This window comes from Phyllopteryx taeniolatus, chromosome 16 (assembly GCF_024500385.1).
Source record: "Phyllopteryx taeniolatus isolate TA_2022b chromosome 16, UOR_Ptae_1.2, whole genome shotgun sequence".
Taxonomy (NCBI): domain Eukaryota; kingdom Metazoa; phylum Chordata; class Actinopteri; order Syngnathiformes; family Syngnathidae; genus Phyllopteryx; species Phyllopteryx taeniolatus.
In genome coordinates, this window is record NC_084517.1 from 6,685,392 (window position 1) to 6,710,377 (window position 24,986).

Below are 24,986 nucleotides of genomic sequence, written 5' to 3' on the forward strand. Positions count from 1 at the left end.
TAATATCCCTTATGAAATGAAAGTGAAGCTACGTAACGGAAGGAAAAAGGAATGGTATACGACGCGGTACAAATAAGTCGATCGATAAGATGCTGAAAGATACATCTGGAATGGATTGCCTTCACTGACTGTTGATTATGCAACAGATTTGCGGCCGTTGAAGCAAAATGGGGTCCGCCGTGGAGCTGCGACCGGCCGAGGTGCTGTCGATTCTATCACGGTATTAGTGATTTACATTTGGTAAAACACAAAACCATATCGTCTTATTGAATTTGGAAAAACCTCAAGCACTTTTCACCTAGCTAGACACAACTTGCAAACATATTTCCACCCACTAAAACCAATGTCGCCCTCTGATCCACTTGTCTTGCGTAATGGTAAGCACAGGTAGCAAAAGTGAAACTCAATTCAAAAGCGCAGATGTTGCAACTCAAAATGCATCGCACTTGCGGCTAAGGATGTGACGAGACCGACAGAAGCCAGTTCAGTGAGCACTGGTTCCGGAAGTTTCACTAGGGATAGAAACCATCAGAGAGACAGAAGCAGCGTAAGAGGAAGAAGAAGAAGAAGACAAACGGCAGGTAGAAGATATAAGAGAAAGAACAATGGTGTGTTTCAGATGAACTTTCATAGACCGTCTTCTTTTTTAGGGAGTCGGGACTCAACTAAGCACATGTGCTGTGTCCACCGTAGCCCGACGACTGAGAGACAGGAACACGTGACAGCTTTTTCATGACGTACGTTGAGGTTACAGCAGCGCTGCACACAAAACCTTGTTGAAATGTATGGGTTTTTTTTCATACTTGTAGGCCTAGCACTTATCTATCTATTTTTTTACAAGTGTTCAACAGTATTTTTGCTTTGTTGAGCAAAATTCAAAACAATACAGAGGATTTCTATGATGAGCCGTGCCCTGCAGTTCCGTTGTTGCAGCTTTGCGCCCCTCTCGCCCTATTTTTTTCAACAAACTATTCGTCTCTTCTCTTACTAAATGTATTCTAATTGAATTGTGATGTGTGAAATGCTTAAAAACAATGTAAAAATGCCAGAAAACACCCCTGGACGAGTCGGAGTGACAGCTCGTCGTTTATTTCCCCCGTAGATGGTAAAAGCGTCATTGTTTTCAATTCTTGTTTACCGTGTCAAATCGTTTGTTGGACAGAGTTGAGCTGACGGACATCTTGAGTTTAGCTCAGCTCCCTCTTTTTATGGGTCAGCTCACACAATCCCGCTTTGCCACTTTCCGCCTACTAATGCTCTCAATCCCTCCTCCCTCCTCGCCCTCATGTTGCTAAATCCACACGCCCATTGTCCCTTTGCCCCTGAAATCCTCTCCCGCACACACATCACCCGTCTCCTCGCTGTCTGCCTTCAGTTGGGTCTAATGCGCTGGTTAATGGCCCTCTGACTCCCAATTTACACTCAGATTACACTCTTACGCTCAGAAACGCACATGCCAGCGCATCTGCTCATGCATGTGCACGTCCAAAAGCACATTAGTCACCCTGGAATGTTTGTGCCCGTGCATGTGAACACAAAATGGGTGTCAGTGTCCTGAGCATGACCATTTCTGCTCGGATTTAGATTAGCGTAGCACCCATCCGTCCATTTTCCGAGCCGCTTCTCCTCACGCGGGTGGCGGGCGTGCCGGAGCCTATCCAAGCTATCATCGGGCAGGAGGCGGGGTACACCCTGAACCGGTTGCCAGCCAATCGCAGGGCACATGCAAACAAGCAAGCATCCGCACTCGCAGTCACACCTACGGGCAAATTAGAGTTGTCAATGAACCTAGCACGCATGTTTTTTTGGGAGGGAGGGATGCGGGAGGAAAGCGGAGTGCCCGGAGAAAACCCACGCAGGCACGGGGAGAACATGCCAACTCCACCGGGATTTGAACCCCGGTCCTCAGAACTGTGAGACGCTCAGACGCTCTAACCGGTCGCCCACCGTGCCTTGATCAGATGTATTTATTTATCTACAAGTCACTAGGGATGGGAATTATGGATAATGTGAATGAAATTAAAGAAATGTGATTGTACATCGGTTGTAGCAAAACTAAATGACTTGAAACGCTATGTTAGCATTCTGTAAAAGTACTGGGCACACTGTAGCTTTTACAGGCTAACATGGCTGCATTAGTAACACAAAGAGGAAGCCTGCTTCTACTGTACAAGCCATTGCTGTATATGGAGGGCACGAAAAGATGGAGATGATTGAGAATTAGGCGCTGAGCCGTGGACTGCGACCGTGCTTTATCGGGTGCATGTGGCCTCATGCCTTTTCCTTACAAGGAAATATACAGCCGCAATGTTTAAGTATTGAGTTATCTGAGATTGAATGTCTAACTCTGGCTACTGAATGTAGAAAAGCTTCATAAAATGACTCCTTTTCGGCTGCCTCCTTCTCCTCTCTTGACTCCCGGTGTCAGGAGATTCGGGTCGCTCGTGGGGCAAACTTCATTTCCGTAGATACGGACAGAATAAGAAACCCTGACACGCTCGTTAGTTACCGGCACGCTCGGCCTGGCTCACCTAAACACACAGCAGAACAAGCCGGGACCCGTCAGTTGAGCTAATTAGCATGGTGTCCCTCATGTGCCTGTACGTGCGTGACCGTGTGCATGGGTGGGCTATGGCGCGTGGCCCACTTCTGACTGAATAAGGCAGAATGCTGGGCCTGATGAAGATGCAGGGCTGAGAGAGGACACATACACTGTAGACAGAAGTGAGAAAAGCAGCGGGACGGTCGTCGGCGCGGGGGTTGTTAACCGCTAAAGCACCCCAGGCCCATGAGAGTTTGTGTGTGTGTGTTCTTTTCTCCATGGTGTCATTACCTTCTGTCGTCCTCTCAGGGGAGTCCTTGTTTACCCAGCATTGCCTTTGAGCTGTCACTGCAGTAGCCATACTGTATGTTCTTCATTGCCTTGGCAACCAACAGATGCAAGAAGTCATCTGTTAAGCATACAAATCAGATGAGTGGAATGCAAACTTTGAATCCTAAAGCTTGTGTCGCACCTTATCGATTGCACTGCGAAGCACATTGTAACTTTGCTTTGAAATGTGCGATACAAATACAATTATTACCACATGTGTGAAGATTGAGCCACATGGACGATGATATCAATTACAGTATAAATAATTCCCATATTCTGTAAACATGACACTTGACTAAAAACTAAAAGCTGGAAGGAAACCTGTCGAAAGACAGAGCTGCAACAGCCATTTATCGATCAGGACAGTCATACACAGAAATACGAAATGAGAACACTCGCAAGGAGAAGGGAGAAGACCCTAACACTGAACTAACCAGGTGGCAAATGACGTCACACACTAGGGAAAGCCCCTTAAAGGCACATTCATGTATTACAGCGTGCATGTGACTTTTGTCTTAATGACACTTTATATTATTTTAGAAACATAGCCTATACTGTCTATATACACTTGGTTTCCATCCATCCATTTTCTGTACCGTGCCGGTAGAGGTATCCATGCGAGACTGTGAGTGTGCCACATTTAGAGGAAATGACATGAGACGCTTTCATTGGACAGGATTGAAGTTGGCTGTGGTCACGCCCAAAAGCGGCGCAGACGTCCCTCTTTTGAATGTGCTAGGGTGCGCTGATCCCCGAAATTACCAACACCGTCTCAGTGTTACGCCACGCGCTGCGGCGGATTTACGCCAGTCACGAAGATAGAGCCCATAGACTTGACTTGACTTGTTGAGTGCTTGGTGATGAAGCATCGCACATATATATCGTGTCATCTACAATTAAAAAGGCTTTTATTGTCATTTTCTTATGGGAACAGACTGATTCCAGCAATAGAAGAAAGAGGTTCTGTCACGTGTACTATAGTTCTTCTTTTTTTTTTGGGGGGGTGTTAACAATGACACAGACAAGTCACAGACATTCCATAACACAATCCTCTGAGCGTCAAGGGAAATTTCTGAATTTCAAAGTGAAGGTCATGCAGCAATGGCGTTTTTCACCCAAGCAGTTGGGGGGGGGGGGGGTTCAAGGTTTTGCTCAAGAGGGCTCAAGAACGTTCATTGACGACGATTGATGCGGGCGAGATTTTAGCCCCCCATGACACTGACTCGGATAAGCGTCAGAGAAATGTTATAGGATGGACGCATGGACTGTTGAAGGGGAACAAGCAATGTCAGGCAGATATGCAGCAGCAGAGTGTGTCACACCCACACGGAACAAAAATCTATTTTGCCCTCAGTAACAGCATCACTCAGCTTAGCTCAGCTTGTTACAGTGCTGAAACATGAAGCATGCTATTCCGATGAAGACATTCACAAAATATGATGATGTTCGAGGGTCAAATTCAGGTCTTATTGTGGCCTGGAACAGTGAATGTTTCTGTGAAATTCAAGTGACTAACGACCCAATGAAAAGCATGCGGTCAAGTTACAATGAAACGTCCGCTCAATGCCGTTGCACCCGTCCGTACTCGTGAGGTTCGGCGCCTCTTAACTCTTCGACGACTAGTCAGTCGCATGCGTGAACATTTGATCTCAAAGTCAAGTCATTATGCACTAAACTATTGGCACCCCATAATATTTGACTGTTGAATGATTTTTGGGAGGACAGCCACATTCCCAGAGGTTTCTGCATGTCCATTTGTTGTCACAAAATATGTCAAAATGTTTCTTTTGTACAGCAAAGATCTATAAAAAAGGATTTGCTCCAATTATACAGTAAATCTAAGTGCATCCGTTTGACTTCGTTGGTTACCCATGTCATTAAATAGTGAGTGGCTGAAAACCCAGCATGCGAGCATTTAGTCAGCGTAGTAGTCATCTGTTAAGTTAAGGCTTATCTGATTGAGATTTGACGAGCCACGTCGCTATTTTGGAGCGAAAGCACTTTCCACAGTACATGCTGTACCGACAAGGCAGTCTTTTTGTGTGGAAGCAAGCGGGACGCTCAGGCACACAACCATTTTGAGTCCGTCTGTTTGGAGCCATATGCCCGTGAATGCAGGACGTCTCAATAAAATATGATGTTTCGGTGTTAATCTTTCATAGTTCTGTCCTTCAGAATTAACCCACTTGAACACACATTCAGGGCACCACGCAGGAACTCGTTTTCTTGTTCTCCCCCTTCAGTCATTCTTTTTCTCTGTCTTCTTTAATCCATTTTCTCTCTTTTCAATCAAAGATAAGAATGCAACACTTTTTTCCCCCTTCGACATCGTCGTCTTCTTCTTCTGCCTTATTTCTTGCAGACTTTCCCATGCTGTTATTGTCCTTTGCTTTATTCAACATCTCCCTGTTTTGACTACTTCAAAAAAAAACACCCAAAAAAACCAGGATAGTCCATGGCAAATGGGATACTAGCAGACGGATACATGAAAGTGACTGAGAATGAAGCTTGGTCTGGTTAGTGAATACAAATCTGGAAGTAACGGCGAGAGCAAAAAAAAGCAAAAATAATGAACATGACTGGGAGACCCTGCCAAAGACGCCATTTGGCAATGGATCAGTGCACAAGTTTAGAAAACATTCATGTTGGAGATTTTGCAGAAGGTTTTGACTGATGACCAATGTACACAGGATACAGTACGTGTATACATTAATGATGGGGAATGCTGACACAATTTCAAGTGAAACAAAGATTGTTGTTTACATTCCAAATAAATGGGTATCTATTCCTGCTGATGAGAACCGATTGCTAGGAATGCAGTAAGTCCAGTCTCCAACTTCCAGAATCTCCCACAGAAACGTGTGTCTAATAACAGCCTTCAATGTTAGAGTTCCTCGGGTTAAAAAGAATGTCATGCAGTATTGATGCTCCATCTGTATTTGCAACGTAAGGTATTATTTTCTGAACATGAGGAGAAAGGAGGACAACAGACAGCGAGCGGAAGTGAATTTCATGTTGAGTTTACACGCCATCGAGTTATAAAGCTGAATATGTACAATGTTGTTTTTATGTTTTGTACTTTTTGCTCATTTTCAAGCAGCAGTATGATCTGAAAGTGGTTGAACTCTGCCATCTGGCGGCCACGTAAAGAAACTGCATAGATCACGAACGCCTTCAGCAGGATGCACTACTCACTTTCAACCACTGTAAAATCCATTTGATTTGGATTTTATTTTGGGATGCACATCTGCACGTCACTTTCAAAATCTTTTCTTATGAACTGTCATTTGAAAGTACTTTATTATATTACAATTTCTATTCATCCGAACTATAATGCATTCCACTACTTACACCCAAACAACTGCAAAATGTAAATCTATGACATGTAACTATTATTAATAACAATAATAATAATAATAATAATAATAATTGCTACTAATAACAAGACAATCATTGAAATAAATGTATAGATTTAAAAAAAAAGAAAACCTTTCAGCCCAGGTACATGCTTAGTTTGGCTGTATTTTGGCCAACTCATCGGCGCTGGTTCGATTTCCGGCCAGTGCCACCAATGCCCAGCCACGGCAGGTCCTAAGTCCGGGAAAAGGGGGGCTTAACAACAAGACAACATGGGTGGGTTGCATCATGAAGGACATTCGGTTTGAGAGCTGCCAATCAAATCGTGAGCGCAGCTGTGGCGACCCCTGACGGGACAAGCTGAGAGTTGCAACAACAAATCTCAAACGCAGTACTGTATGCTGCTACTGACTGGTTTGATCGGAGGGGTCAAAACTAGTTACAGTCTGTACTTCAGTGGAAGTACGGGTAGCTGTGTTAAAAATAATAATAATAATAATAATAACAATGAGACACAGGTAAATGTAGAAGTACTGATTTGAATCCTTCAAGTAGAAGTACAGGCAAATGTAAAAGGACTACAGTCATGGCTGAAAACATGGCTGCACATCCATGGCAGCCATGGCTCGATGCGGTTCTCAAGCTGCTACCAACCTCGCGTCTCTGACCATTGCGCCTCACAGATGTCGATGTGAGCATTGTACGGGGCGGGGCAAATGATTGACAGTGTTCGGTCACGCCCCCCGTCTCCACAGTGCGCGATTGGCGATCTTGTCGCGCTGTGACGATTCCGTTCGAAACTTAATGGGTCCAATTAAACGACAGGCATTAGATGGGGCCAGAGAGGGTCGGATTTGTCCAAAGATCCTTTTCATAATATTCTCCTGTCAGGTCATTACGGGCAGTTTGAAGTGTCAAAACTTCACCTTTTTGAGCAAAAACGTAAGAATGAAATTGTATTGACAAGCATATACATGACCTGTTTTTCAATATATAGATATAACAAATCAGGAGCTAACGATGCAGCAACAGATTCAGAGAAGCAAGATATTCCCCAATGGTTGGTCAAGAGAATAGTAGGCGCAATAGTGGGTTGAAGTGGGCATAATTATGAGATCTCTATCTCTATGGATCACTACTGAAGTAGAGATTTAGGTGATTGTTGATCGCGGTTTTCGGACAGTTTTTTAGGCTTATGTTCAGCGTTTTAGACAGTGTTGGGTGTTGTCGTATATTTTCACCTTTGGACTGAAGTCCATTCCAAAATCTGCACTAAGGAGTTAAACGAGTGCGTCTAGTTTGACCGATCTGTATTTGTACTTATGTGCTGTTGCCAGCTCTGTGAGCGCTTTTATGCAATGCACTGTCTGTATGTCCATAAAACTAGACGAGGGAGATGTGAACGGTGCTGGCCAATTCTCGCAGCACTAAACGAGATCTCGCACGTTCGACTCGGGCTCCGCTTCTGACCGCACCACCAACTTGTCACCAAAGATGGCGATTTGCTGAGTGCTCATGGATACACACATTTTACGGCTAGCCCTTATCCTGCCACAGACGTCCACTGTACAAACAAATTAACTGCTCATCGAGCTCATACTTCATCGTCGGAAGAACGACGGGAACAACGTTGGCCACCGCCGCCATGCAAATCACACTAAAAACACTGCAACAGCAGACCATTCAAATTGAGATCGACCCCGAACAAACGGTGAGTAGCGTCGGAGCTAACTTTAGCTACAGCCTTCGCTGTTCAAGTGACTATTTGAGCGCATGTGTCTCCGTTGGAGCTTATTGTCACGTGCCGCAGACGTTGTGCGTTTGGATCTTGCTCCTCCGCATGCTTGCTTCGGGGTGGGAACAACGCGAAACCTCACTTGTTGGCTTTAGCCACCTAGCTAGCTGAAAAGCCAGCAAAAAAGTCTGTCCGCCGTCATGGCTGGCGTTTTGAGCACATGCTGTAGAAATGTCGGTTATTGACGGTCATATATTTGTGTCTGTTGTGTTAAATGGGATAAAGTAGTTGAGCAAATACGATGTTTACAACAGTGATGCTAAAGCTAATGACACTGCTAATTGCTTTTGACCGTTCTGGTGTAGCAGCATTACAAAGTGGAAGGCTACATTTGTTAGCATGGTCGCAGCCCTAATGTGCAGTCTGACAGGCCAACGCCAACAACATGGGGGACGCACTTAACCAACACACGACTTCTCATGCTTGTAGAAAATGTGACACATGAAAATGTCACTGAGAAATTGCTTTACATGTGACCAGCATTACCAGATATCTGCAGATATTTTCAAGACGATTCCAGTGATATTAGTTTTCCTGTGACAAATACTAAGAAAGTTACCATTCCTTCAAAACTGCTGAAAATGGAAAACATTCTGGCCAAACAAGAGTTCACAGATGGCGGTTAGGTGATGTCATCTAATTTGGCAGTCAAACATGCATGGGAAAAAAAAATCATTAGAAAATGAATCAACACTCCATAAGTTGTTAAAATATATAGTAAGGAATATATCTGTAGTTGACAAAAATACATGAAATTAGCGTTGGAAGCGACGCAACATATGAGCCATCACGGCAGGTCAGAGAAACATCACATAGGACGTGGCCAGCGGTGGGTCCAAATAATGTGTTCAGATAGACCAATTTACGTCACATTTGGCAGAAGCATAGAAAGGTATATGGTAAAAAAAAAAAAAAAAAAAAAAGTCCTTCCTCACCTAGTATTTTTTTTGGGGGTGGGGGGGGTTGTCAACTATACATTTGGGAAATGTTGTCAGAGTATTATAACATGTATACTTGCTCTTTCGAGAAATTTCCAAGTCGTGATTCCAGCTACAACAGATGTTCTACGTCATCGTTATTGGTCCGTAGTGGTAAGGTCAATAACATGAATGCAGTGAAACATGGAAAATAGCAGTTTGATCGCTACTCAAATTGCTCGATCAAGAGTGACCACTTCTGACAGCCAGCCAGCGACGGATACACGCATACCTAATATTTTACACGTACTAGACACCATTACCTTCACCTCCATGTCTGATTCTCTGACATGAGGATTATTGATTGTTTCTTGGTAGGGTTGGGCATCGAGAATCAAGAACCGATTGGAACCGGGACTAATGTTCCGGTTCTTCCGGAATCGCTCAAATAAAAAAATTTCGGTTCCCAGTTTCAATGCCTCCAGTCCGCCGACCCCGAAGAAAAGAGTGGCGAAAAACAACAAAAAAGAACGCGCACAAAGACGAGCTTGTGCCCAATGGCGGCAGCGAACAAATGTTTGTCTTAACTTTGTTAAAATTAATTACCAGTCGTCTCAGTGCAGCACTTGGAATAAGATTATCTCGTGCAAAGGAGGCTTTCACGATGTGTAAAAGTCTGACGTGCTCCCTCCCGCTCAGAGGCTCAGCCTACAACCGTGCGGAGCTTCAGTGAAGTCAACTCTCAGTCAATTGGGTGAGTGAAACGATAAAATACGTCTGTCCCAACACTGAGGCAGCTAACGAGGTACACGGTGGGTTGCACTTTTGCACTGATAGTTTTTAGCGTTTATTTTAGTCTTCAAACCAACGTAAGAGCCGATGACGCGCACACACACACACACAAAAAGCTCAAAGAATCAGAATCGGCAATCGTTTGGGACCGGAATCGAAACGAGGAACTGGAATCGGACCGGAATCGCTCAAATTCAAACGATGCCCAACCCTATTTCTTGGTGTGGACATCTTGTGGTCTTGCATCGCAGATTTGGCTCGATGTGACATCCACGGGTCAAATTTCACACAATAGCTGTGTTTATATGCTGACTTTTTTGTCATTCTGATTGAGGATCTCTGGTCAACAGTTTACATATGACGTGATCTATTCCAATCTGGCGTTTACATGTCCCACTATATTTAATTAGAATAGCCGCTTTACAGACATGTGACGTGCAGATTGATGTAAACAGCCTACGATTTATCAAGACGGAGGTCAGTCGTCTATTTAGCATAGTAGTTTTGTAGTTTTGACACTTTTATTGTGGCAACGGTGTGGCTTAAAGTTGTTAAAAACATCTCCATCCCAAATCGGCTCTGGTTGGAAGCCGCCATATTTTTAAGTACGTAAACGATAATGTCACTGTGCATTTGCATCAAGACAGAGTATGTGCAGCATGACACCATTCCGATTCAGCGTTTATATGACGTAAATTGACTTCTGATTGGTTTGGCAAAAGGAATATTTCACCCCTGTAAATCCTAATGCAATTCCATTTAGATGTGGCCTCTTGATTCTAATTGAGGTGTTTATATGGAGCATTTTCATTCGGTTTGGGCTTTTGACCCGATTCTAATCAGAATTCAAGGGTCCATGTAAACCAGGCTATTGCTGTCTGTGCTTTGCTTCATAGGATTAACAATGTTCAAGTTCTTGCATGTCATCAGTTATTTAGTGTGCTTTTGTCTCCTTTATTAGGTGAAGGCCTTAAAAGAGAAGATAGAAGCAGAGAGAGGAAAAGACAATTTTCCTGTGTCTGGGCAGAAGCTGATATATGCTGGAAAAATTCTTCAAGATGACACGCAAATTAAGGACTATAAAATTGATGAGAGAAATTTTGTTGTAGTCATGGTGTCCAAGGTGGGATCATTTAACATATGCTCAGTTGATTTCATTTAGGTACATCTGCCATATCGTTTGCCATCCAATGCAAGTATCCGAATATTTTCATGCGATCTCCAATTAATAAACGTGTAGTCAGTGTATACTGCATAATTCGTGGATTTGCATTAGCATTTGCTCGGTAAAATGAATTTGTAATTGTAATGTATCGCTCATTTTATACCGAGCAGCCAAATATTTAAATATATATATATATATATATATATATTTCTATCTCACAGTATGTTAAATTTCCAGTTCTATGGTTTTTATTATATGTCCCAGATGTTTGTGAATTGCTCGATCTCAGGAGCATTCCATTTTGGAGGTTCCACTGGACTGTGGGGTGTTTTTAATATTTTGGTAACATAAAAAGGAGTAAAAACATCTTTTCAATATGAAGCAGTGCATTTGGACACTACTGCATAAAGCAACTGCAATAATAAACTTTGTTAAATTGATACCCCATGATTATGATTGTTAATGGAAAGCTGTCTACTTGAAGGCATTTCTTTGACACTGTTCTTGTATTTGATGCCCCGTGATTGTGTGCAGATATATCTAAAATTGAGTGTGTGCATATGGATAGAATTCGTACTGTACCATCTGCTACAATGTATAACTTCATTGAAAGACCTAGTCTCACGGTCAACTCTATTTAACATGACCAAAGGCTAAGACTGCAGCTGCTGCTGGGGCACCTCCTGCTTCGGAAGCACTCAAACCTCCTGCGCAGGATTCCGGTTCCACATCAACATTTGTTCCCACTTCAACCTCAACCCCAGCACCAGCCCCAGCCCCAACATCCACCCCTGCAACGGTCCTCACACCCCCCGAGGCGGTCAAGGAGGAGCCGAGTGATACGGCAACAGAAACCCCGCAATCAGCCAGGTACAGGATGTCTTTTTTTTATTTGTTTTTTCTCTTTCTTTTTTTGTCCTGTTCGGCTGTTAGGTCTAACAGAAAGAAGGATCTGTATCCCTTTTGTGCCGGAACAGTTTTACTGTGCCAGTTCTTTGCCTTCTGATAGATTTTTAATGAAAATTTCAGTCGGACAGAACAAAGTTTTAAAGGGGAGTGACAGAAAAAGCAAAGGGGAGAGACAGTGAAAAGAGAACTAAATAAAGGACAGGACATTAGCTGCAATAAAGATGAGGAAAGTAAATCATTCAATGCCTAGTACAATGACACATTAGATAGTGTTCTATGGGGCAGTAGTGCTGCAGCCTGTGGAGGAAGGATTGGACAATACAGGATTGGACAGGAGGGGAAGCGTGCTGGACAGCGGTAATGGACCCAGCTGTACAACTGAAGTGTGGTGGGAGTGGGAGAGAATTTAAATTCTAAATATCTTTAGAAGAGTGCAAGTGAAGGGATACCTAGGACGTTCGCGTAGTTATCGCAATGAGTGAGTGGCCCCACACCAAGCGAATAAGTCTTAAGAGGTGGGGACACATGCGAACGAATTGACACCGTCTCGCAACCTTCAGAAGTGACCAGCAATTGCTGCGCCTGCACCGTGGGGGCCGAGGACCCGACCGCAACCAGCCGGCTGCCCACCTGAAAGCAGCCCAGTGGACGGGACACCACCCATACGCCCTCCCCCCCTACCCTTAAAGTAGCCCATAGACTGGCACCGCAACCACAGGGTCAAGAAGAGAAGATCCCCAATCCATACATATGTCCCTTCGTTGTGCAAATCAATCTAATGTGTGCGAAAGAGTAAATACTGTAAATAAATGAGGAAAAGGAGAAACTAAAACATCACCGACAACAATAAAGAATATTACTATTACTTTTACAATATAATATTGTTAGCTGGCATTCTAGCCAGGCAGATGAATCAAAGATCGAGGTACAGCATGTTGAAGAAGGGTGACCAGCTATAGGTACAGTACTCAGTTGCCCTTTTCACACTGCCTTTGTCCCCAGCTGTTTCCTGTGTCACTTCTGTGTCAGCAGACAGCATTGACATGAAATTTCACCAATGAATATGCCTGCTTCGGTGGTATTAAAGGTGCCAGTTTTTACCAAACCAACTTTTTCGAGTATTTGGGATGTATTATTGGCAATAAATGTGAAATATGAATCCGCTTTCGAGCCTGAGCTGTCAACATAACATTCATAAGTGGGGCTTCTGCATGGAGGCAACCAATCAGAGGAAAGGAGGCGGTCTTAGCCAAATATGGACAAAGCGGATACAAAACTGGGTCAAACAGAAGTAGCTGTCGCAGGGGCCTTTTCTGGACACTCGTATGACAAAACCAGGTTGTTTTGGGTTTTTTTTTTTTTTTTTTAAATTAAATTGACAATTTTATACTAAGTCCATGTTAGAGAGTCACTCTATGAAGGTCTAAATAGCCAAAATATGGGACCTTTAATAGAGGTGGGACCGCAGCTGTGTTCAAGGGTATAGTGGAACGCTTGGACTTTTACACTCGAGACTCACTTCCTGTTGTATTGTATATTATCACTGTCCGACAATTATTGTACGTGTCACACCAGAGACTGGCTAGGCGATATCGCCACACATCTAATCTGATTGTGGGAAGCCTATGTGAACGTGACACAGACACAGAATTATCTCGCTTCTTTGGGTTCTCTACGCACAGGTTGATGAATGCTCGTCTGTGGCATTTTTGATGCATCAATTTTGCAGAAACTGTGTGTGAAATAAATCATTATTGTTCTGTTAGTCTGTTGATACAAACATAAGATATTACAGTGTTTGGGTTGTCCCACTGACTGAGTGATTTCGTTTTCCAGTACAGTACTGTGATCCCTTTTGGTCTTTCTATCATGGGGTTGAATTCATATTAATTACATTATTTCATTAATATTGTTTTCAAGCTTGTGGGTTCATTTTTTTTCTGGCCTGTTTTGTAATTGGAAGCGTGAGATGTTTGCTTGCTGAGAAAAAACTCATTCATCGAAAAGCTGTTTATCCCAATCGATTGAAATGATACATTTTTCATCTAAAAAGGAAAGTGTACTACTGCAATCTACTTGGTTTCCCTCAATATCAATACACTGCATCTCCCTCTTTGTATTTGTAGATGGTGTACTCATATGCTTGTTTTTAATAGAAGTGGAAGGGAAGATGCATATTTCAAATTTCTTGTTTTTGTTATGCAGTTCCAGTGGAGGGAGCCAGGGTTTGGATGCCTCTTCTGCACTGGGTATGTCATCGCTCAATAATTGCCTCACTTTCAATGTACCGTATATACCTGGTGTGGGAATTGCAGAGTAACTAATCGAGATCCGTTATTTTTTTTAATTTTTTTTTTGGCCAACGTTAAGAGTAGGCCACGATATAGCAATTACTGGTATGTGATAATCAATATTTTGGGAAAGAACATCATCACCATATCTATGTAATTAAAGAGGGCAAAACTGAAAACCGTTGCTAAGCATGCGTACCAGTTCAAGAATTGAAATATTTGCTGACTAAATACTTTCCAATCCAATGAAAAGCTGTCCAATGGATTTTTTTTTTCCCCCAGAACAAAAACAGATTGACACCTGTATTTTATAAGAACAATAACTATCATCACTTAGTCACAAATGCCAATCCATATTTCCACAGTAGTCATTGTATGTTGTGCATGTACATTTAATGATTTAAAATTTTTAAGTGGACTTATGCCTCCGAATGCACACACAGATGAACAGCCTGGTAAGTCGCGAGTCTCCTATTGTTTCTCTCAGTCAACAATAGATAGTTAAACCCGTGTTATCAATGTGTTATCGATGCATTGCGAGGCATTTAGATTTTACATTAACACGTACAGTGGAACCTCGTTTTAACGGACCCCGATTTAACGGATATCGGACGTAACGGACCGTCTAAACAGTACATGTATCCAAAAATAGCTTCCAGTTGACTGTTAAACCGGCATTGACAAAGTCTGTTAGTTCCAAAATTGGCCACTGTTGTTTCCTGGCGCTGTGGCGCTATATAAATTTTTTTTGTCAAGCCGTTCGTCCATGCATGGCAAAATATTTGGAAATAGGACGCACACTAATTCCCCGTGGCTCATGAAAGCGACCCGCCTCGACTTGCCTATGAGTACGTCGACAATGTCACCATCAACCACACCAGCGTGGTGACTTTTGTATAAAATTTTCAAGCTTTTTTATATTTATTTACAATAAGTTTGTATTGTACTGGGTGGTTTCGGCCACAAAAAGTATAAAACAATTTTGTACTGTATAGTCAAATGGGTGCATATGGCCACAAAAAAATTACTTAAATTATAACGGCCAATTTGCTGTACTGGATGAGCCCCCGCCCTTATTAGTCTGTTAAATTGAGGTTCCACTGTAGTTTAATATAAAGTTTGTCATTAACTGCCTGCGTCTGACTCTGTTAAGCACTTATTTTTTCTTTTATTTATCACTTATCCGCTCAAAACTTTGTACACTATCCAAGCCCTTCTTTTATTAAAACAAAATAACAATGAACTCAAATCTTGACTGTCTGCATATTGAATTGCATTGAATACATTTTTGTTTGTATAAAAAAATGCTCTTTTTGTATCGTTGTTTAGTAGCAATTCTTTGATTCTAATTGGTTGGCTTAAAAAAAAAAAAAAAAGCATATCTACAACATTCACCATGACTTTTCAAACTTGACTGCTGTTCACAAAAAAAAAAAACGTTAAGGTAACAATTGATTTGTTGAGTTTAGTGATATATTTCTCAATGTCTAGTGACTCGTCAGATGACTGTTGTAGTATGGTCTGTTTTTTTTTTTTTTTTTTTTTTTTTTTTTTGCCAGAGAGCATATGCTTTAGAATAAAAGTAAAATATGTACCAGAATCCTTTTCTAAAATTAGGACTTAGACCTGTACTTTGTATGGCAGACACTGCTGCCATTTGTCAGGGACCTTACAGGCTTGCAGAGCAATACATATCATACCTATATTTAAGCAGTAACAAAAGCTGCCTCGAGTATGAGGTCCTAGTTAGGAACGGATTCCTGTTGGGCCCACTCACAGATTATACACATGCCATTGTCATTCTACTGTTTAAGACCACTGTGTGTCAGTTGGTGAAATTCAGTGAAAAGATCATCAGATGAGACTTAAGTTCTCATCTTCTCTAATGCAGTCTTCAAAAAACTTTCAGTTCAGATGGTAGAATCAATAGTAAAATTCTCATTAACATTATTAGGAAACCAAAATATTAACCTTAAGCTTCGCTAATATTAAAAACAATAGCCAGCGTTGTTTCTGTGTTATGTTTTCAGTGACTGGAGCAGAGTATGAAGCAATGCTGAAAGAGATCATGTCTATGGGCTATGAGAGGGAGAGAGTGGTGGCAGCACTACGGGCCAGCTTCAACAACCCTCACAGAGCTGTGGAGTACCTTCTCACTGTAAGACTCACTCACTCACTTGCTAGCTCAATGCTAACACGCAATGCAAAACGCCTTAGAAAGGCTGACAAAAGTAGCATCGAGGTCTCTGTTATAACCCTTTAAGTGATTTATATTTGAATACAAATATTGCTGCAACATATGTAGACAGACAATATCATAATACGCAGGCATATGCGTTATCCTCTGCAAAAAAACTACCATCATTTCTTGTGTGTAATGCACATTTTTTTCCCTCCAAATAGTAAAAGTTAGAAATTGTCCTCACAGTTAAATTAAGTATATGAGTAAATATGTTTTAGGAAGGCCATCATCCATCCATCCATTTTCTGTCGCGCTTCTCCTCACTAGGGTCGCGGGCGTGCTGGAGCCTATCCCAGCTGTCATCGGGCAGGAGGCGGGGTACACCCTGAACTGGTAGCCAGCCAATCGCAGGGCACATACAAACAAACAACCAACCATTCGCACTCACAGTCATGCCTACGGGCAATTGAGAGTCTCCAATTCATGCATGTTTTTGGGATGTGGGAGGAAACCGGAGTGCCCGGAGAAAACCCACGCAGGCACGGGGAGAACATGCAAACTCCACACAGGCGGGGCCGGGGATTGAACCCGTGATGCACGGGTTAATGTGATGCACCCTAGTGTATAGTTTTGACACTGCAGTATTATTAGTAATACTATGGGTTACTAGTTCTATCTAGGGTGTGCCACAGTAATACATACATTACTAAAGAACAAGCAAACCTTAGTATTAATAATAATACTGATCAGACTAAATTATCCGTACGGCCGTTTTCCGTACCGCTTATCCTCACTAGGGAGGGGGGGATCACCACTTACATTTGTTGCCTAAAAATAGATCAATGAATAGAACGTCATGGGTGCGCATTATACATAGGAAGAAGGGTTTTCCTCCTTTTTTTGGAGTCAATTTTGGGGTGCGCATTTTCTTGAGCGTGTTATACACGAGAAACTACAGTAATAGTACTGTAGTTTACTGAGTCACTTGGTTGTGAAACTCTTCTTTGTGTATGTCTGTATTATATTATTGTTGGCCCAGACTGTTTTCCAAGCACAGAAAATCACTCTTAACGCACCCCACACCACAGGATAATCTTTAGAGACATAATAGGACCTTTGGTGAATTTGATCAGAATGGGGGGAATAAGGACCAAATATGGCCAATTATTGGCACGTGTTTCTTAAGAGGGAGGTTTCCACACACACAAAAAAGCAAACTCCGTTTATTCAGCTCCGGGTCTATCTATCACAGTCCTCCTGCCCTCCCAAATTGGTACACAGTATACATTTTGCAGCAGTCTTAAATTGAAACTAAGAACCGATTAAGCTTTTTACCTTGTCAATCTTTTATTGTCCCAAAACTTAATGGTTTGGTTAAATTATTATTATAATTATTATCATCTTTAAAACTTGCATTCAGTAAGGTTGTGTTTGTATTTCCAGGGTCTCCCGAGCAACCCAATCCAGGACACGAATCCCCCAGCGCACACACCAGCATCTGGACCCACAGAAGCGCCGTCTCTAGCAGAAGGTGACACATTTGGATGCTTTCATGAAGGATGTAGAAGACGCTCATGCAATAAATTCAATGGGACCTTTATGCTTGGCATTCATCTGATGCTCATCTAGACATTCGTACAGTGTGGAATTTAGTGAAAATAGTGGCTTTGCAACTCCGCATATGCCCATGTGGCTTGCCCATTATTATTTTTTTTCTATACAAGTAATGGTTTGAACTTGTTGCCGTTGGTATAAACTGTACAACACAGGACTATCACCAAAATATTTAATACCCAACACTGTCACCGAGCTGTTCTGTAAATTGAGGCATCAAGCAAAGAGACAATTTCAGGGTGTAACGATTGTTAGTTTGCTAACCGAAAGCTGAAGTGGTAAATGGGCCTTATGGACGTTAAGCACAGCTAACTCACAACTGAGCAGTCAAACGAAATGACTTCACTTTGTATCGTGGGGGAGAGAACTCGCGCTACAAAGTATACGCCTCAGCCCCGTGATGTCACGGGCCAGCGTTTTAGCTCCGCCCACAAAATCAGGCAAATTGAAAAGGGGGAAAAAGATGCTTAAGCTATATCTCAACAGTTCAGCGCTATAGTATGTCTTTGCATGTTTTCAGCACTTGAAATATCCATCCATCCATCCATTTTCTGTCGCGCTTCTCCTCACTCGGGTCGCGGGCGTGCTGGAGCCTATCCCAGCTGTCATCGGGCAGGAGGCGGGGTACACCCTGAACTGGTTGCCAGCCAATCGCAGGGCACATACAAACAACCAACCATTCGCACCTACGGGCAATTTAGAGTCTCCAATTAATGCATGTTTTTGGGATGTGGGAGGAAACCCACGCAGGCACGGGGAGAACATGCAAACTCCACACAGGCGGGGCCGGGGATTGAACCCGGGTCCTCAGAACTGTGAGGCTGACGCTCTAACCAGTCGTCCACCGTGCCGCCCACTTGAAATATATTTAATGTATTTGGAAACAAAACATGGATATCTACTTAGAGTCCCTTTAACTGAATCATTATCTCACATGGAATTCAAATATCAGTTAGAACAGTTTTCCATTCCATGCACGAATAAGATCCTGCAGCCTCACATATGCTAGTAGTTAACTAGTTTTCCAGTCATGGAAACTGAATTATAGAAAGAAATGTCCTTGAAAATGAATATCCCATGTTCCTTTAACTGTGAGTCAACACCTGTAGCTGCCTGTCTGAGTGCCTTTATTCCAAGTAGTTCAAGCTGGAACAGAACTACATAAATATAGCCCAGTTATAAATATAATTAAGAAATTCATAATTCATTTACTTATAAAATACACAGTACACATTCACACGCACACATGCAGTTTGTGACTCAGAAACAAAATGCATCCCATGAGTCCTATCTTATTGCGATTACCACACCAAGAATATTAAATATTAAGATATTTCATGACTACTTTTCTGCAGAGACAACTGAATGAGTTAGTATATGGTCTGCAGCTCGATCAGCAATGAACCCTTCAACAGAATGCTCCACTTTTTGGGGGGACGGCCAGTTTGTGTGCTGGCCTGTTCTGATACACCACTGAACGAGGCTACAGTACTTCTTTTGGAAGACGAGCGTAGAGGACTCCAGTAGAGTTCCAGAGATATGAAGGATCTGTGGGAGGGAGCATCATCGGACTAAGCGCTTGGTTTTATTTATGGGAGGAAAAAAATACTTAGTCTTGGCTGGCATCTGATGGGAGCAAACATACAAAATGAAGTGCAGGTCAATATTTATTTCACTGTAGTGATGTTTTAATCTTCCCTCTTAGTAGGATAATTCTATTATTTTGTATGTCATCAGGAGAGAACCCCCTTGCATTCTTGCGGACTCAGCCCCAATTTCTTCACATGAGGCAGGCCATCCAGCAGAACCCAGCTATGCTTCCAGCTCTCCTGCAACAGCTTGGCAGGGAGAACCCCCAACTCTTGCAGGTAATGCACACACACACACACACACACGCACGCATGACTATCACGGGTGTGTTTTGGCCCAACTTGTCCTCTATTTGTCAGAGGTTGTACTGCAAATTATTGATTGACAGTTGGGACGTTGTGTTAAACATAAATAAAAACAAAATACAATGATTTGCAAATCATGTTCAACCTAGATTTAATTGAATACACTGCAATGACAAGATAGTTAATGTTCAAACTGACTTTTCAAACTGATCAACTTTATTCTTTTTAGCAAATAATCCTTAACCTAGAATTTGATGGCTGCAACACGTTCCCAAAAAGTTCTCAGTTCCCAAACGTTTATTGAATGTTGGTCAAAGAAAAGGTGGTAAACATGAGCCTGTCCCAGCTTTTTGGGAACGTGTTGCAGCCATACAATTCTAAGTTAATGATTATTTGCTAAAAAGAATAAAGTTGATCAGTTTGAACATTAAATATCTTGTATTTGTAGTGTATTAATTAAAAATATAGGTTGAACATGATTTGCAAATCATTGTATTCTGTTTTTACTGATGTTTAACACAACGTCCCAACTTCATTGGAATTGGGCTTGTACAATATGGTCATATTTTAAATAGAAAGGTAGTTAAACACAAAATAGGTCATTGATTCATCAAATGTACTCAATGTCAACATTATAACATTTATTAGCCTTCATTTGCCATATCACAAATTTGAATGACCAAAATGGGGTTATTTTTTTACTTACAAGTGCCCCAATCTTACAAGGTTACAAGATGTCGCTCGGCCGAGTTTTTTTTGCTGTGTCCTGCGAGCCAAAATTTGATTTACAAGCGAGTTTGAGATTTGCCGCTGCTCAATTGAAGTCGGGACAAAAAATGGAGAGTAACTAAGTACACTTGTGTATCCAATGGTTTCTGCTAAGTCTTTCTCAAAACACGGCGGTTCGAAGTGATCAGCACAGAGTTTGGAATCCTTGCTAGGAACTCATGGCTGACCATGTTTCTTCCCGTCGGTTGACTTTCCCTATCCACTGGTCACGTATTCCTTTTTCACTTGGAAAGCCCACCCAGCTCTTGCCACCCTCTGAACCATTTGTACAACCAAATGCCACACAATAAACCATCGTGACATCGCTAAAGCATACTACGACAACAAATCTACAACAGCGTGGAACAATAGCACACGACGCCGAATGAACAGGGTGTTTGGCTCGTGTTACGTCACGGCGCCCGGAGAGAGCCGAAGACCAGAAGGCGCTGGATGCAAAAAAGCAGAATCACATTTATCGCTATATAATCACTTACAAATGGCAGATGTGGTTTACAAAGGGGTTCTAGAGTTATCAAGAAAATGTTGAACATCTTTGTCCTCTGACCTTTAACAAAGGAGCAACATCAGACCCTCCCACGCCCATCCCTGTTGAAAAATGCAATTGACTCCTCAAAGACGTGGAATGAGTTTTGTCATTCAGTTTGTTGCTGCGTAGTTGTGCAGATGATGTCTTCTTCACCCGTGGTTTGTCTCATTTGTCCTTCCTGCAGCAAATCAGTCAGCACCAGGAGCTGTTCATCCAAATGTTAAACGAGCCAGTGGGCGAGGGCGGGGAGGCGCCAGAGGTCGGCGAGATAGGGGCAGCGGGCGAGGAGGGTGCGCCTGTCAACTATATTCAAGTCACACCTCAGGAGAAGGAAGCCATCGAAAGGGTGAGGGTCTGTCGGTGATGTACATTCATAAATGCAGAAGGTTTTTTCCTTACGGTTTCTTTCTCGACACGGGGCAGCTAAAAGCGCTCGGCTTCCCCGAGGCGCTCGTCATCCAGGCCTACTTTGCCTGCGAGAAGAACGAGAATCTGGCCGCCAACTTTCTCCTCAACCAGGGCCTGGAAGACGACTGAAGAGCTGAGATGACGGCCGCCTTCCTGCTGCTCCCCTCCCACCCCTCCCCTCTTCAAAGACTGCACCCCCAATTTACTGTACCGCCACCAACCTCAGCTCCACTCATCAGGAGGGGAGGGGGGGAGCCAGAAGGGAGAGGGGTGGGGTGGGATGGGATGGGATGGGGTCAGGTTAGGACTAAACAAGATGGAGGTTGTGTGCAGGAAGGTCAGACTTAATGATACGTTAGCTCATGGAAGGTCGTGTGAAAGAGAGTGGACAAATCCACGGGAATTCCAATGGAATGTGTGGGCTTTGTTTGGGGACATCCACAATTTGATTTTAGTTGCGCTTTGTGAACATTAAAGGGGGCTGAAGTTGCTGCGCTAAGTGTGTGTGCGTGCGTGCGTGCGTGCGTGTGTGTGTGTGTGTGCGTGCGTGTATACATGTCTGCGTGCCTGTGCAGATGTGATACAAATACGCTGAAGTAATCAGTTTGCGTTGCCTAAGTTCGTTAATGCTGTAAGTTGAGCACATTCGTCCCCTCTACAACATGATCAGCATATGTTAAGCACCCACCCCGTTTGTGGGGGGGCGCGGAATCAACTGACAATATTTGATCTTCTCTTGTATGTCCAATTCTAGCCATGCCAGCAAGAAAGACGGCAGCCAATCTGAATTCTTGCTTCAGTAACCCAAATGAACTATGCAGATAGCTTCTGGTGCACACAAAGTCCAGGAAAAGCTACTCTGCAACTTAAAAAGTGAAATTAAAATGTGTTCTACGGTTTCATCTCCTAAAATTACACTGCAAGTTCATTGCATTTTAAAACGATTAGTAAATGCTTAGAAACCTGCTTTCCCCCCCCCCCCCCCCCCCCCCCCACCCGCAGTTGATGTAAGTAAGAGACCATTTCAACCAACAGATCCCGTTCTATGGGTTGCCCGGAGTAGACTCATAATATGACATTTCATATAGAATTATTACACATTAACTGGACCTATTGGAGCAGTGACTCTCAACTGCTGGGTCAGGACCCAGAAGTGGGCCACGGACGGCTAGTAAAAAAAAAAAAAGTACGTTGGTTGTGTTCGCGTTCAGATTTTTTTGTTACAGTACAGAGGGGAAGCAAGTTCCCACGTGGAATATATTCGATCAATGACAAGAAAAGTGACTCGCTTGTGCTCTCGTCACAAGCGAGTTCACTTCGTAAACAAATACAGTGCAGCTCAGCGTCTGGCTAGCGATATGCTTTTGGCGTTTTGCCGAACTGATTTGAAACGGCCTTGAAAAAGAGAACTTGCATGTTTTCAGGGGCTGTTTTTAATTCACCAAAAAATAGACCCAGTCGAGAACCGCCGGATTAGAGCGAAGGCCCAGTAAGTTCCGTGACACGCGACACCTCATTAATTGTAATAGTTAAGGTAAACGTTTATTCTGTCCCAAAGGTTCTTCCGTAATAATTGACTTTATCAGTTCTCCTTCTCAGAACAATATGTGGTAAAGAGACATCAAACTAGAATTAGTTTCATTTCAGGTTGACCCAGTTTGGAATAAAGTGCAGTACAGTTCTGAATCTCCAAATTCATCTTGAAGATCAACTAGTCGGAAAGCGCTCCACTGTAGGGTTGTCCTACTGTCCCGTCCAGGTGGAATTACTGTAAAACTGGCCAGGTTCTGGAATGAGGTTGCGTGGTGGTTTTATTTGTTTCTTAATGTTGAACACATTGTATCAGATAAGAGCAAATGTTCCCGGTGTGATTCTGTATGTGTGAGGGCAGTTTGTGCTTGGCTGTCTTTGCAGCATCGACATGATCTTGGACTACGCTGTGCTACATTAAATATCAGCAGTCTTTCAGGCGTTTGTGTCTGTGTGGATCCTTTGAAAGCTTTCAATTGGATAAATACGTCGGACAGCTACATTAGCATTTACTGTAGTAGCGTGCAGAACTCCACATCGACGATTCGATCGCGCAATGTTTTTAAAAATGGCTCACACGAAGCACTCAAGTTGGAAGAAACTACAATAATGACTGTGTGAAATCAATCAAGGTCTCCAGTCGAGCAAATTCCACTTTTGAAGATATACAAAGTGTCGCATCACGCTAATGTCGGAAATATGCTAAAGCAGTGATTCGAAGTGTGCTATCAGTTTACCACGAGTGCTCCGCGAAGAATCCCGAAATGAAATGGTCCAGCGGTTTCATTTATTTTCTTTTAATCCCGAACAGTATATTTAACTTTCCAGTAGCTGGAATACTTTGAGTACATTTAACTTTTTTTTTTTTTTTTTTTTTTAGAAGAAGAAGAATCACCTTTTATTGTCATGAACATGCATGCATGCATGCATGCATGCACACGAAATGTGTTCTCTGCATTTTACCCATCACAGTGAACACATACACGTGTGAGTGGAACACACACTGGAGCAGGGAGCAGCCGAAGCACCTGGGGAGCATTTCGGGGTATCGCAGCCGTGAGTCCGGGGGATGTCGGCGGATGGTCCGGTCGGGGTCTTGAACCTAGGTGCCCCACGGTGGCAGGCGATGACCTCAACCATTGGGCCACGGTTGCCTTTGCCAACTGTTTCTTTTGAAATCTCTATTCAGGTCCAATTTCTATCTAATTAATTCCGTTTTTTCTTTCCCACATTGAAGTGCAGATTCTCTCTGGTTTCACGAGGACGGACTTTGACTCGATTTTCTTTGCCACGAGAGGGCAGCACAACAACTTTTTAGATAAGAAACCAAACACTCGACTCTTAATCTAACCAGGCCTCAATTATGTTTATTGGCAATAGTTGACCCAAATAAAAAAAATAAAAAATAAAAATATATATATTTACATATATATATATATATAAATGTTCTGTAACGTTGACGGGACCTTTGCTTAAATAACCACAGACTTATCATTTAGTAAAGGAGACTGTTTGAACAATTTCAAACAGTACACAGGCTAAAAGACAATCAGAAGAAACGACCTGCATTTACAATCTGCAATTGTATTGATTTATTCTCAACAATCCGTTGTCTTCATTTCATGATGTTTTTCTTGGCTGCTCTGCTTCCAGTAATGTGTGGATGTCAATTGTTTGCTCCAAGCAGATTGCGTGTGCTGTATTCTTTCAAGGCCTTCTGTATCGTCGTGCCAGTCTAATCTGCCCACGCGGGGCCTTCACAACCGCTAGTGGTGGCCGGTTTAAGTAACTTCAAAAATATTAGCGAGGAGACTATTTCTTTAGCTAGCAAAAACCTCAGTAGCAATAATACATTTAACAATTCGCATCTCTGGTGAGTGTGATGTATTTTATAACAACCTTAAATAAATAAATACACCTTTTAAAATAAGTGTTTAAACT

The 24,986-nt window shown here is 42.6% G+C and overlaps 1 protein-coding gene across 1 annotated transcript; it reads left to right on the forward strand.

Moving 5' to 3' along the window:
* The first annotated feature begins 7,627 nt into the window (after window positions 1-7,627).
* LOC133466044 (UV excision repair protein RAD23 homolog A-like) lies at window positions 7,628-23,485 on the forward strand. The gene is made up of 9 exons (XM_061749359.1): window positions 7,628-7,940; window positions 10,695-10,856; window positions 11,551-11,768; window positions 14,013-14,056; window positions 16,129-16,256; window positions 17,724-17,811; window positions 19,632-19,762; window positions 21,292-21,453; window positions 21,531-23,485. Exons 1-9 carry the CDS (start codon window positions 7,875-7,877, stop codon window positions 21,642-21,644), a joined length of 1,113 nt encoding a protein of 370 aa, XP_061605343.1. The 5' UTR covers window positions 7,628-7,874; the 3' UTR covers window positions 21,645-23,485.
* Window positions 23,486-24,986: the final 1,501 nt, after the last annotated feature.

What these genes read in the sequence shown, in the direction of transcription:
- LOC133466044 (XM_061749359.1), top strand. Translation starts at nt 7,875, where the DNA reads ATGCAAATCACACTAAAAACACTGCAACAGCAGACCATTCAAATTGAG. An exon ending in GAAACCCCGCAATCAGCCAG is followed by an intron (nt 11,769 to 14,012) that starts GTACAGGATGTC and finishes TTTGTTATGCAG; the next exon opens with TTCCAGTGGAGGGAGCCAGG. An exon ending in AGCGCCGTCTCTAGCAGAAG is followed by an intron (nt 17,812 to 19,631) that starts GTGACACATTTG and finishes GTATGTCATCAG; the next exon opens with GAGAGAACCCCCTTGCATTC.